At 38.5% G+C, this 13937-nt stretch overlaps 1 protein-coding gene across 15 annotated transcripts in view; it reads left to right on the top strand.

Moving 5' to 3' along the window:
- UNKL (unk like zinc finger) overlaps positions 1-13937 on the top strand; it is a 60849-nt gene that overhangs the window by 17206 nt on the left and 29706 nt on the right. For 7 of the 15 annotated variants that reach the window (XM_075165664.1, XM_075165665.1, XM_075165667.1 and 4 more), the window contains 2 exons: positions 1933-2017; positions 7407-7561. The exons of 3 other annotated variants lie outside the window; for them this stretch is intronic. In XM_075165664.1, coding sequence (XP_075021765.1) covers positions 1933-2017; positions 7407-7561 — 240 coding nt within the window. The remainder of the gene's footprint in view (positions 1-1932; positions 2018-7406; positions 7562-13937) is intronic. 5 more of the 15 variants (XM_075165672.1, XM_075165677.1, XM_075165676.1 and 2 more) reach the window with 2 other exon arrangements.

The following is a 13937-nucleotide window of genomic DNA, read 5'->3' on the forward strand; positions in this document are numbered from 1 at the left end:
TTTATCCAACATTATCTTCTCTTATTGGATGTTTTCATGTACTTGTTCTTTACCAAATTCAAATAAAGAATATTGTCATTGCCTCTTAGCTCAGTGACTGTTTTTTGAAGAAATCTCTTGGGTATCACATTCAGGAATAGCTTGATTCAACTGTTAATAGATAGCAGCCGTGTTCTTGTCTATAGCTGGGAAGTTAGTCTTCTGTAATGATTTAGCTCTTTGAGTTTGCTGTCTGTCTTGTCATCTACACATACCGATATTACGTGGCCATCCCTGGAATCAGTCTTTGAGGTGCGAGCTCTGCCCCAATAGTATTTTTGTATTATCTATATTATCACTTCATGTATCTGTAGCATTTACCAGAAGGCAATCCACACCATCTGGGTAGCTCATAGGATCAGGAAGACTATTTTTTGGCTAGGACCTCAAACTAAGACCGAACTTCCAATTACATCTTATGTTGAAACCATTTGGAAGTCAGCTCTTCTCATTTTTTTTCTTCTGCATCATTAGCATCGTGTATACAGCATTGGGGTTTTATATTTAACCAATAAACAGAGAACAGGAAAGAAAGGAGATGGGCCCAGCTTCATTTCCTAGTTTGGGTGTGGTATCTGCAAATGACTCCTTCAATTTTGCAATGTCTGTGATAGCTCCCAGTGAAATTGGTGGAAAGATCAGTCCTGCTGTTTTGTTTGTTAAGTGTGTCATTTGGGTGAATACTTGTCTACAGCATGGATGTTTTTTGTTGCTTTTTCAGTGTTCAAGGAAAGATAAATTATTTGTAGAGTGGTAAGCATCAGTAATAGTTTTGTGATTTAGCATTTTACGGTAGTTTCTTGGATGATCTTTGGGTTATGCATGAACTAGTGGTGAATATAGCAACTAAATTTTCAGCCTCAACTCAAAATCACTTATGAGAGGGAAATTTATCTAAGATGCTTAAAACAGCTCTAAAATAAAGAGCTTACAGAACTAGTTGTTGATTTTTTTTTAATACATAGTTTTATTTTTCATGTTTGCTCTAAGGCGGGAGTCCAAGGTAAACATTTTTTTACACAGCATATGCAAAAGTGCCAAAGAAGTGGCATTCTGAACTAAGAATTATTACTTATCAAGCCATGAATCACTCAACTGACACTGAAAGCCAAAGATCACAGTACCAAGGTTTGGGGAACCAAAAAGATCCCTCTGCTATTTGCCACAGACGTGTAAATCACCGGAATTAATTTTCTAAAGAATTTATGTGCTTTTAAATAGGCTCTTAATATTGTTCTAATATGATAGTATGTCAGCCTCTCCTCCCAGCCTTGTGAGATCCAAAGATCATCAAGATCCTTTTAGAGCAAAATCTGGACCGTACTAGCAACTTTTATAATCATTACTGTCATGAATAGTCAGTATTACTTCAGTTCTCACGCACCCCAATCAGGTTAGAGAAAGACAGTTGAATGTTAGGATGATTTGAATATTAGAGGTGTCCTAACGAAGGAACTTCTTGAAAAAAACATATTGGGTTTTTTTTTTTTCAGCTGTGCAAGCTGCTGTACTACATATATCATTTCTCCTGCAAGATTTCTTAAAAATGGTGTAAATGACTTTGAACATTTTATTCCCGATGTTTGACTTGTTTCTATACAACATGGAAAACCAAAGCAGTTTAAACACTGCTCTTCTAAAATATTATTGTTACTTATTATTATACAGAAGAGGGTTAAGGTTTTCTTGTCTCAGGTTTGCTTTTCTTAAAATTCTGCTCTTCTATTTGATTTTTAAAACTGATCATAAGAACTGAATTTTCTGAGAAAACTGTGTAATACATATTTTTAGTAAATATTCAAAATTTTTCATTTAAAGGTTTTAAAATTTTCTAACTATTTTGTTGTTACGTAACAAATATGTTTAGGTTAACCACCCTTCTGTTTTGTTTAGATATATAAATCTACAAAGTGCAATGATATGCGCCAAACAGGGTACTGCCCACGTGGTCCATTTTGTGCGTTTGCACATGTTGAAAGTAAGTAAGAGAACTGTTATTTTGTATCAGTGTTCATAAAAGTGAACCATCATTTCTAAGCATCAGTAGCAGGAGTGACTTAACATCATTAATTTTAATGCATAAATGGCATTTGATGTCACTTGTTTTTAGAAATTCATTCCATGTTTTCTAATACCGTACATTGCTATGGGAGCTTGCTGCATTTGCATCAAATTTGCATCAGCAGTAAAACAGGAGGTGCTTTTCTTTACAAATGCAGCTTGTCCCTGTAACTTTTTGAGCTTGATTTGGCAATTTTCTACACACACGCTTGACTTCTTAGAATATATTAGCTGTGCTATTGAAACCTATAGTAAACTTCTCAGGTAAAGTTAAACATCCTTGCAAGTATTTACAGAACTAGGGCCTTAGCTAAACTGAAGAAGAACACAGAGAAAATTATGCCAGTTATCCTCTTTCCTCCATAGCCCACTTACATCTTCACTGCACTCGAGCTGTTATATACAGAAAAGGGAAGAGGGATCATTTTTTTCCAAGAGAGCATTCAATTCTTCAGTATGCATCTACACAGATTAATTCTGGATATGCATCATCAGATTCTTTTTAATAATAGCATCAACTTAGGTTACCCCTACACTCTTCCTGCACTCCAGAATGTGAAGTGTGCAGTTGCTGGAATAACTGTTCATGCCTTCTTTTCAGTTGTGATACAAGGCAGAACTTGAAGCATTTTTATGTAACTGGTTTCTTATAGGTTATAAATCTTTTCTTTATTATTATGTAGTTTTTGCTTGATCATGTGATCAGTAAAGCCTCATATTTATTCTTCAAAAAGAAAAAAAAAAAAGGTCTGCTCCTATCTTGCTTTTTGCCTTCTGCTTCTAGAGCTGGAAAGAGGGATGGGAAACCCTACCAATTTTGGAAAGCTCCAAATTTCTGCAATTCAGTAGTATTTATCTTATGAAGCTCTAATGATAAGTAACGGCAGTCTCCTCTCTCTGTCTAACCTGTCTGTGCAAATGTGATATACTATATAACCATTTAGTGTGTCACTTGCTTACCTAAAAGACTTTCAGTGAATAGAGTCATTCTTGCTGCCCACAGCTCTTGTTTCTGAGAATCTGTGGTATGGTCAACTTGCCTTTTAACTTCTGTGGGATGATCGATTTTACTTTTCCGTGGTTTTGTTACTCAAAGAAGAGGAAGGATAAATAACCTCCTGTATTTATTTCAAGAAGCCCATTATTCTAAGATCTAGCAATTCTTCAAAACATTATGGCAATGAAGTCAGTGTTGACTGTTTCTTCACATCAAAAGTAGCTCACTTTCTTTCCTTTCGTGCTGTTGGGGCTATCTCCTGAATCAAGTCCTTCACTGTTTACCAGTGTTGGCAAGTACTTTTTTGATTCAGGAAAGCCTGAAAATATACATTTTGTTACAGAAGTAATTTATGGCACTGGGTTTACTGTTCTGTTTATCTGATGTAAGTTTTTTCTTTCCTGAAACAGCTGAAAGAGTATGATTTAAAAAAATTCACTGTGTACATGCAGCATGGTATAATTGTGACATGCTACAAAACTCCTGTGGGAGAAGACTACATTTTCTCTGTTTTCTTCCTTAGAGCATACTAAACGCTGCCTCCGTTCTTGCCTCTCCAGCATGGAGAGTGTACAGGATAAACTCAGCAGAGCTCTTGGAGATTGGAGTTCTTTTGAGACCTCATCATGATCTACTTCCGTGTGTCTTGATCATTAGTATCTTTAACAGTCCAGTTGATGTTTGATTCCTATGAGAGGGGTCACTGTTGCAGGAAGCTCTCATTGACAATAAACAAGATTTCCATCTCTAACGAAAAGTTAAGCGTTGCCCAGGCTAAAGGTAAAGAGGGCTGAAGGAAAGTCCAAGCTTAACAATTTGTTGATGTTATTCTCCCTAAGGGATATCTTTCTAATCTGTTGCTAATCCTTCCACCCCAGCCCTGTTCTTTCTTCTACCCTGTAGGGTGAATTCTTGTATTCTTTAAAAATCTCCAGAACTCTGAGAGAATTCATGAGACTTTGAACATGTTAGCAGTACTAATTGAGAAGCAGCAGCTTAATTTTCTCCACATAGTTGCATTAGACAGAATTTTATGTCTATCAGAAGAGACTTGTATGGCTCAGCCAGCGTGCTCTGGAACTCTTTGGCTTGCATCATCTGGAATGAAGACTGTAAGCAGGAAATCTCAACAAATGAACTTGAAATCTTGCAACAGTATCCACCCCCTGTCTCTGGTAGTCTGAGTAGTCCATCGAAAGTTAGATGTTTGGTTACTATCAGCAAGAGTGCCTTTCTGCTGTTGGCAACAGCTTTAAGCTTAGTTCAGCAGCTCTGACGTTCTGCCTCTTATGTCTGTAAAACAAAATGGTTTTCCCTTCCATGTTAGGGAAGGGGGAGAGAATGGTTTCAGAGCTGTAGATCTTATCATCAGTATGAAAAGCATGAAACTCTTGGTTCATGGATCTCTTTGAATCACAAATTATGGGTGTTCTCCACCTAACTTCAGTGAAGCCCTAGCTATGTGGAATGGGTAGAGGAAGATTTCCCACTATTCATACATGTATTTCAGCAATTTTTATCATTCTATGTGAAATAATTTGTCAAAGCACACATTCTCTATAATAGCATTCCTGGTCTTCCCTCAGTGACTTCCTCAGAACCAGCTGACCACTTTTTTTGCCCTTTTCTCCCTTGTTTGTGAAGATCATGAGGAATATTACTATTCCTCCAAGACTGCTTTTCCCTTGAGGCCCTGGCTGCAGACAGTATTGTCTTATAAATGTCACTCATTGTTTTTTTCCCCCACTGGCTGAAGCCCTAGGTCCAGTGTAGTCCCAAAGACACTTTGATGACAGGAGGGAGGGCACCTGATCCTGAGAAGCAGAGAAGTAGTGGGATCTGACATATCTCCCTGACACCTTTTGCAAAACAGAGAGTAGCTAGGGTATGTTGGGACACTTCGGTAATGGACTGTCTTAAAATAATGAACACCTCTCTGTGGCACTCATTTGCCCCCTGACTGCCTGACTACAACTGGCACTTTAACAAAAAATAAGATTTTTTTTGAAACAGAAACACGGGCAGACTGAAATTCTGCTGGCAAGAATTTGGAAACACTTCAAAGAACACATCTCTTGTATAACAGCTTTTGTTACTGAAGGCATTTGCTTTCAAATTGTTCGTCCAAGACTGTTCTCTTCTATTGGTGCCGAGATTGCAATAATGAAAAAACTTACTTCTGACTTCATGAAAGATGGGATTCCCTAGGCCAGACCTTGCCTAACCATGGTAACTCTTATATTCGTAATACCCAACCCTTCTTAGTGCAAGTTCTAAGGAGGCTATATAGTTGAAGAAGTTGTATCTCATAAAGAGTACAACCCCATTTCTACATAACATCCTAGGCTACTGATATATAATCCCTGAAGCACCACTACACTGGCATTGATAGTTGAAGTTCTTTTTGAGGGCTCTATCCTAATCTCCATGAGCTTCAGTGATCGCCATGAGATAGGCCACCACTTGAGACTGCTGCTTTTCTGTCAGTTGCAACCTCCTACAACAGCTGTAGGTCTTTGAGAAAATATGGTTAGACTGGGGGAGGCTTACACTGTAGAATTTGTAACTTTTGTGCAGCTGGCCACAAACTATGGTATTCACTCTTGGAAGAAATTAGCATGATGTAGAAGCACACATTCTGAATTTAATGTGTCTGACTTACTATCAATAAGCAGAATAGCAAAAACTAATCATGCTATTCTCCCTAAATACCTTGGAAAGAGAAAGGAGAGATTATTTCTCTTTGAAATGTTTGGAAAGCAGTCTTATACTACCCTTTTAGGGTGGTATGACTGCTTACATTCATTTATAGAATATTGGATGATTATGTGGTTGTGTCAGGGGAAAAAAGCTAAGGAAGATTTAAGAGAGAGCATGAATCAGTGCTTTTCCTAGGACAGTGTGAGGGTTGACTGGACATGTGAGGATTGAGTGGACATAAGATGGCTGACTCGGGGCAAGCAGCTATACAATGAGATGATATGTAGTGAAAGTGAGAGTCAATTACAAAAAAATCAGTGCATCTGTTTCTGTCTTCCCAATTGTTCTTTGCACTCTCATTCTGTAGGAGGAACAGTAGGGGTCTAGTGCCAACATCTTTGCAATCGCTACGGTTTCTTTTTCCTTTTCTTTTTTTTGGGTGTGGCTGCACTGGACTTGTGTGTATAGTGGTACTTACTAGTAGCTTTTTCCTTTCTCTTTTGTGAGCCACGTCCCTATTTTTGTAATTTATACAATAGTGGAAATATTTGGTAAAGCATCGGACTGTATAGCAAGAAGGCCATGGAGTTGTGACAAATCAAATGCTAGATAGAAAAACCCCACATCATTAGAAACAATCCTCAGCTATGCTATCTCCACTGAAGAGAGGTGTCTACATATCTCATACTCATTCTGTTTCCTACTGTGGCTTGTACTTTCGTACACTCTATCAGAGCTACTTATGGTTTCTAGTAGAGAGAAATGTTTAAATTTGATTTTTAACTGTAGTTTATCATTACCCCTTCAGAAATGTAGTGGCTAGAGATGGAAAAAAAACTTGCCATACCTGTAGAATTTATAAGAGATTTTGTTTTCAGTCCTTACTTCCTTACTTTGATGTCTTGTGTGCATGGATTATGAGGTGAGGAATGTTATTAACTGTAATTGCTTACTAAAGTAAACATTTTTTGTTAAATCATCATTTGCCTGTAAAACTAAAAGTCTAGATCTCCTTAATATGTTGCACATTTAAAGAATCAAATAACTAAGATGTTTAATAGTTTAACAAAGTAGCCTTTGGGAAATGGCGAAGTAATTGTTCAGTTGCCTTGAGTTGAATTTTCTGGTATGAAAATTAACAAGTCATTGGTCACAATTTACATATAAGTTAATAATGAACTTTCTCAAAGGTTATTGTTCCTTTTTAAGTTAAATAGTACAAGTCCCATATTCTCTTCAAATTGTTTAATGATTAAGTCAGTTGGTTCTAGACTGGAAAAAGAAAACAAAGAACCCTGTAATTGTGATGCCATTGTTACCTTCCAGTCAGGAAGGTCATATATGAATTTCGATTTACGTCCCACCAATTTCTGATGGAGCAAGTAAATAAGAGTATCACATTTGTTAGTAGCCACAAATACATAATGGTGAATTATATTATTCTTACCTTGCCTTTATGCTTATATTTAAAGAAAAAGAAAGAGATTTCTTGTGTGTGATTGATGTTTCGATGTGACAGGTGCTGTGTTTGGTACTAGGTATGTAATTGTTAAATTCACACAGCTAAGTATCAAATCTGTGTGTAATTTGTTGGGGATTCCTTCAACAGAGGACACCATGAATGTAGTCATACTGCAAACTGGTTGTCAATCAAAGCCAGGCGCTCACCTGTTTTCAACAGACAGCGTAGGAATTGCAAATGAATGGAGCAGCAGTCTTAACTCCACAAACAGCATTACAAATAGCAGTGGGCAGTCTGGAAATGTAAGTGTAAATAATTCTGGAAAAGTTACTAATAATAATCACTGTGCCAATATATAATGTTTATTTTACTTCTTAAACGTCTGTTTTTTATTTCTTTGTACTTCAGCAAAAGAGAAAAAAACCACAGCTATAGTAAATGTCAGGCAGTAATATTTAACTGGTACTGTAAGCCTAAATGGAATGTCTGCCCTTGGCACCAGATTTAACTATGTATTATTTGTGTTTTCTGTTCTTGTTTTTTTGTCCTTAGTTGCAATATTTTGAATGCTACAGTGAGGAACATCATTGTTAATCACATATAAAACTACAGGACAGCTTAATTTACATATGTCTCTCTTTTCTATAGGAAAGGTTTCATTCATGGAAGATCTTGCCTGATCCCAGCCCTCTTCTCTGCCCTAATTTGTTAACATTAGGAATGAATTGATGTCCTTCCTGAACATGCTTTATACTTAAAGCTTCTTACAGTGGTGCAGTACATGCAATGTGTTTGGTAGTAGAGAGGTGTTTGATTACAAGGGTGATAAATGTAGTTTATATTAGCAAATTTTATCAGTTAAGGATGGGGGAGAGGAAGGAGAAAGATATATTGCAGAGCTTTTATTATCTTCCTTTTAGTATCAGTTGGAATAGATCCTTTTGTTAGGTTTTGTGTTCATTGCAAAATAATATATAAAGATAGTGACATCTCTCTTGTTCTCTCCTTACTTGCGTTTTTCTTACCTCAATTGCAGTGCAGTGTCATAAGTACATACACATTTATTCCCAGAATTTTCACTTCTAGCTTTCCAGCGCTGTTGATCTATACTGTTTGGTTAGAAACCAGATAAAAGACATATTTTAAATAATGTTTAAAAGGAATTGCCAATAAATAGTGCAGTTGTTAAAACTCATGGGTTTCTTTCATGTAGCTTCATATTGCTGTCCTGTAGATTGAGAATAAAGATACCAATATGCCTACATTTTATCTCAGGTTCCCAGTGCAGAAGTCTGCTTCTATATATGAAAGGTTCTGAGAGAGGGTCTGCCTTTTTATTTAGGAAACTAATTTTGTTATTACTAAGGTTCTGAAGCTTTCAGGAGAGACCCATAAAAGCATCTCTTCTCCCTGAAGCTTCTTAGCCTTTCATGAATGATTTAGGTACAGCTGAAAACATTATTCTAATATGCCTTCCAGCTATGGGGAATCTTCTTCTATATATATGCGTTTTTCTGTTAGTCATTAGGAGTCTGATGAACATTGTGTACGTTTTCCATTCCATGATCAGTGAGTCTCTGCCTGTACTAATGTTCAAGTGTGAAAATGGAAAAGTTGACCCTACTCCCTTCCCTGTACTTTCTTCTTGAAGTTTTATTGCAAGTGGCCACCTTTTTTCTGATGTCTGGCAAAATGTTCTGTCTTTCACTTGACTACTTAGCTGCAGCATTGTTTGATGCACTTCCATTATTTGTTTTTCTGAATATTCAGTTCCTGATTTTTCATTAGCAGGTTGGTCTTCTGTTTTTCCATGTTTAATTCTTGAGCTTTGTTGCTTGCTTGCTTTCACCTTCTTCATCCTTGAGCTTTGTTGCTTGCTTGCTTTCACCTTCTTCATCTGCTGTAGACTGCTTACTTTTAGTGTTTAAGTAGTCAATCTGTTTTCCTCCCTCCCCCCGTTTTCCGTATCCCAGCAACTTAATTACATTTGTGATTTGTGTTTTTCTCTCTGTTCTAATAAGCTGTCTGTCTTTCTGTCCCCTCCTTCATCTTCGTTCTCATCACTGTCAGACACTGGCCCTGAGTAAAATTAGTTTTAGTGGTTTTTATCATGATGAAATTAGACTTTCTATGCCTCTCTTCCTTTGTGTCTTCAAAGAAAAATCTCCCTATTAATTTTCTAAAACTTTCACATATCCTGTTATATATAGTACGCTGGGAGAATGTCCTACTGTTTTATTTGCTTCTAGAGGAAAACGATGATGTAGTACTTGAGAGACCTAAACTCAGTTCTCTGCTCTATCATAAAATTCCTCCTTGACTGTCAACAAGTTGCTTAGGTCTCCATTTCTAGAATGTGGTAATACTATTGCCCTATCTATAAATGTTGTTGGAAGAATGAGTCCATTAAGATTCTGTATGATCCAGGTTGATAGTGAGGGAGGCTGTATAATTGTTTTAAATATATACCTTCTTATCTCACCTATACTGTATTCTTATGTCTTCATCTAAGTTGTCTTGTCAATTGGGCTGTCATCAGTCATTGCTCTGCTGTATCTTTCCTTAACATTTTAGTCAGGAAATAATCTGCTTTTCAGCCTTTTTTGATAAGTGTGAGTTCAGTTTCCGTGGAGAGCTTCTACATCTATGTTTCTTTACCTCCATGTTCTGCCTTCTGGTTTGAAGCATCTAACATTATACTTTTGACAGTCCCTTCACCTGATCTTTGATAGTACTGTTTTTCTCCAGTCTGTCTTTGCAGTTCCCTTTGCTTTATACTCCACCAGTTGTATCATCTAAATGCACTTAACCTCCACAGTGCAGCTTACCCAATGTGGTACAGTATCTCCCTTGATAATAATTTTTCATTTCAATTAGTACTACTTGTTTCTCTACACTTGCCATCACCCCCTATCTTTCTTTTTGTTGTGTTGCTTCTAGCAAGTCCTAGATTGGCTTTCTTGGCATACCCAGTTTTTCTCATATTGCATCAGAGCTCTGAAGTGCCTTAAGTAAGATTCAGAGTCTTTGTATGCATTGTAGCAACAAATTCACTTATCCTTTTCCCAGTCTTATGTGTCTTCTTTAGGAGCTGCATTTACACCAGCAACTTTTACTTTCAGCTCTTTTTGTTCTTAACCATTACTACTCTTTTGTGCTCTGTTCAGTGTCATCTAATTGCCAGAAAGAACACTCCTTTTTACTCATTCTCCTACTGCTCCTTTTTTTATGACACAGATTTCTTTTCTGTCACCGTTTATTTAACTCTAATTGGCTCTTAAGTATCATTTCTTCTGTTGCGCTGGTAAAATTAATCTGAACTCCTTGGTTATGGGAAATGGTAGTAGACAACGTTTCTTGAATATTTCTGTGCATACAAGTCTTGAAATAGCTTGATCCGTGTTTCAGATACATTGCTTGCACCATTTAAACTTTGATGCCCTACTTTGCTAATGAAGTTGGTTATGTTACCACTTCTTCACGTTTACTCATATTTCCATTACACCTTGCATATCCTTCGATGAATCTTCAGTTATGTAACGTTTCATCATCCAATATGCTATGCTCCCCTTTTCCTCAGTTACTTTTGCTATCTACCCCTTTCCTCAGTCACCTTTGCCAAAATAATCTCTCAGGCATGCAGTCCTTTGCATCCCATACATATGCATCATTCTCAGCCATAAGCTTCTGCCTCACCTGAATGTCGTCCCTTCATTTCAACTGTTCTTATTTATATCCTGCAAATTTACTGCAATTTAACATACCCAAATGTTTGTCCTATGTCCGTTTTTCTCATAGTGCCATGAGAGTTGGATTAACTAGGCTGTCTCAGTGCGTGCAACCATAGTCATAGTTGCTACTTTATATGCTTTCTCTAGCTGGTTGATTAGCTTTCTAGTGTTATTATAGCAATACAAAATGCATATTCTTTTGGGCAGCTTTTCAGCCAAAAAATGTCAAGAATCTTATCACCTCTCCTTAAAACACGCTCAGCTCACGCTTTAGGACTATACTGCTGATCTTCTCCATATATCAGGTCTCTTTGTTACTGGTACCTAACTGCAGTGTACCTAAGTCAGGTGATGATACAGAGCAAAGGCCTAGCTGTATGATAAAATTTGTCTGTAAATAGGGAAAAAGGGAAAAAAGGAAGACCCAGGAAACTACAGGCCAGTCAGTCTCACCTCTGTGCCCGGCAAGATCATGGAGCCGATCCTCCTGGAAGCTATGCTAAGGCACATGGAAAATAAGGAGGTGATTGGTGACAGCCAACATGGCTTCACTAAAGGCAAATCATGCCTGACAAATTTGTGACAGGGTTACAGCATTGGTGGATAAGGGAAGAGCAAATGGCATCATCTACCTGGACTTGTGCAAAGCATTTGACACTGTCCTGCACAACATCCTTGTCTCTAAATTGGAGAGACATGGATTTGATGGATGGACCACTCAGCGGATAAGGAATTGGCTGGATGGTTGCACTCAAAGAGTTGTGGTCAATGGCTCTATGTCCAAGTGGAGACCAGCGATGAGTGGTGTTCCTCAGGGGTCGGTATTGGGACCGGCGCTCTTTAACATCTTTGTCGGCGACAGGGACAGTGGGATTAAGTGCACCCTTAGCAAGTTTGCCGATGACACCAAGCTATGTGGCGCGGTCGACGCGCTGGAGGGAAAGGATGCCATCCAGAGGGACCTTGACAGGTTTGACAGGTGGGCCTGTGTGAACCTCATGAAGTTCAACAAGGCCAAGTGCAAGGTCCTGCACATGGGTTGGGGCAATCCCAAGCACAAATACAGGCTGGGCAGAGAATGGATTGAGAGCAGTCCTGAGGAGAAGGACTTGGGGGTGTTGGTTGATGAGAAGCTCAACATGACCCGGCAATGGGCCCTTGCAGCCCAGAAAGCCAGCTGTATCCTGGGCTGCATCAAAAGAAGCATGGCCAGCAGGTCAAGGGAGGTGATTCTCCCCCTCTATTCCACTCTGGTGAGACCCCACCTGGAGCACTGCGTCCAGCTCTGGAGCCCCGCGTCCAGCTCTGGAGCCCCCAACATAAGAAGTACATGGACCTGTTGGACCGAGTCCAGAGCAGGGCCACAAAGATGGTCAGAGGGCTGGAGCACCTCTTCTATGAAGACAGGCTAAGAGAGTTGATCAGCCTGGAGAAGAGAAGGCTCTGGGGACACCTTATAGCAGCCTTCCAGTACCTGAAGGGGGCCTACAAGAAAGCTGGAGAGGGACTCTTTACAAGGGCGTGTAGCGATAGGACAAGGGGTAATGGCTTTAAACTGAAAGAGGGTAGATCTAGATTAGATATAAGGAAGAAATTCTTCACTATGAGGGTGGTGAGGCACTGGAACAGGTTGCCCAGAGAAGCTGTGGATGCCCCATCCCTGGAAGTGTTCAAGTCCAGGTTGGATGAGGCTTTGAGCAACTTGGTCTGGTGGAAGGTGTCCCTGCCCATGGCAGGGGGATTGGAACTAGATGATCTTTAAGGTCCCTTCCAACCCAAACCATTCTATGATCCTATAAAATATTGTTCAAGTTCGTGGCACTGCAAAATTAATAGGAAGACTTGCTGTTTATTCTGGAGATTAAATAGGAGATACGTTAAAGATTAATTGCGTTTATCAATTATAGAATACTTACGTTAGCCCTTCTAGGCTCAGAACAATAAATCATAGTTTTGAAGAGTAAAAGGATAGAAATGTTGGCCATGATGTCATTATGCCCAGAGTCCATGATGTATTTAAAAGATTGAATGTTTGCATAGAATATATGTTGATCACAATGGGTGAAGGTAGGATAACTAGCACCATCTTTGTTTTATCAGGTTTATCAGAGATGTGTAAGTACTTGATCACACGTTCGAGTTAGCATAGTTAAGAAGTCAGTGTTTGTCAGCTCAGTTGCGGTAAAGATTGTGTGCCTGCATAGCTCATCCTGATTGCAGACTCAGTGCTAACATTCTGCTGCCTTCATTAAGGCATCAAGTTGTCTGTTTCATAACTAAGATGGCTTGACCGTGTGCACATGATCAGTTACCACACTCATTTGGTAAATAATAGTTTATTAAGCTGTGATAGTGCAACTGAGTTTGATTACGTGTGCATAATCTAAGTCTGAACAATGGTGATGAATCATGCTTCCTTTACTGTGGAATTAGTGTTCTGAGACAGTGAGGGATGTAGAAAGAAAATAAATTACTTGAGAGCAAAATTAGTTTTACAGCTTAATTAAAAATACCTACGTTACCTCTTCCTGTCATCTTCCCCTCCACCCCCCCCAAATGTAGGCAATATAACATTTAAAGCCACAAAATATAATGCAAATCAAGAAACTCAAGAAGCTGCTATTTTCATAGGAAATATAACTAGTTTTATAGGTATATGTTTCCTCATTTTCTTTGTAGAAGTTCAGCTGTAAACAAAGGCCTCAAATAGGCAAGAACCAAGGGAAAGAATGTATCACCAAGGGAAAGAATGCTCTTTTTCTAAGCAATTTAGCTGCAGTGAAGAATAATGACAAATGATTTCTTCGTAAGAATCTAAGAGGCCAGGTCTGTGCATTTACAAAATTATGAGGATGTGACCCTTGTTAAGGCAAGCTTGGCATCTTTTGACTTGTAGTGTGTCAGAAATGTTCAGGCGTCCTCCTATCGCCTTGAGCAAAGATGTGAA

This window comes from Calonectris borealis, chromosome 16 (assembly GCF_964195595.1).
Source record: "Calonectris borealis chromosome 16, bCalBor7.hap1.2, whole genome shotgun sequence".
Taxonomy (NCBI): domain Eukaryota; kingdom Metazoa; phylum Chordata; class Aves; order Procellariiformes; family Procellariidae; genus Calonectris; species Calonectris borealis.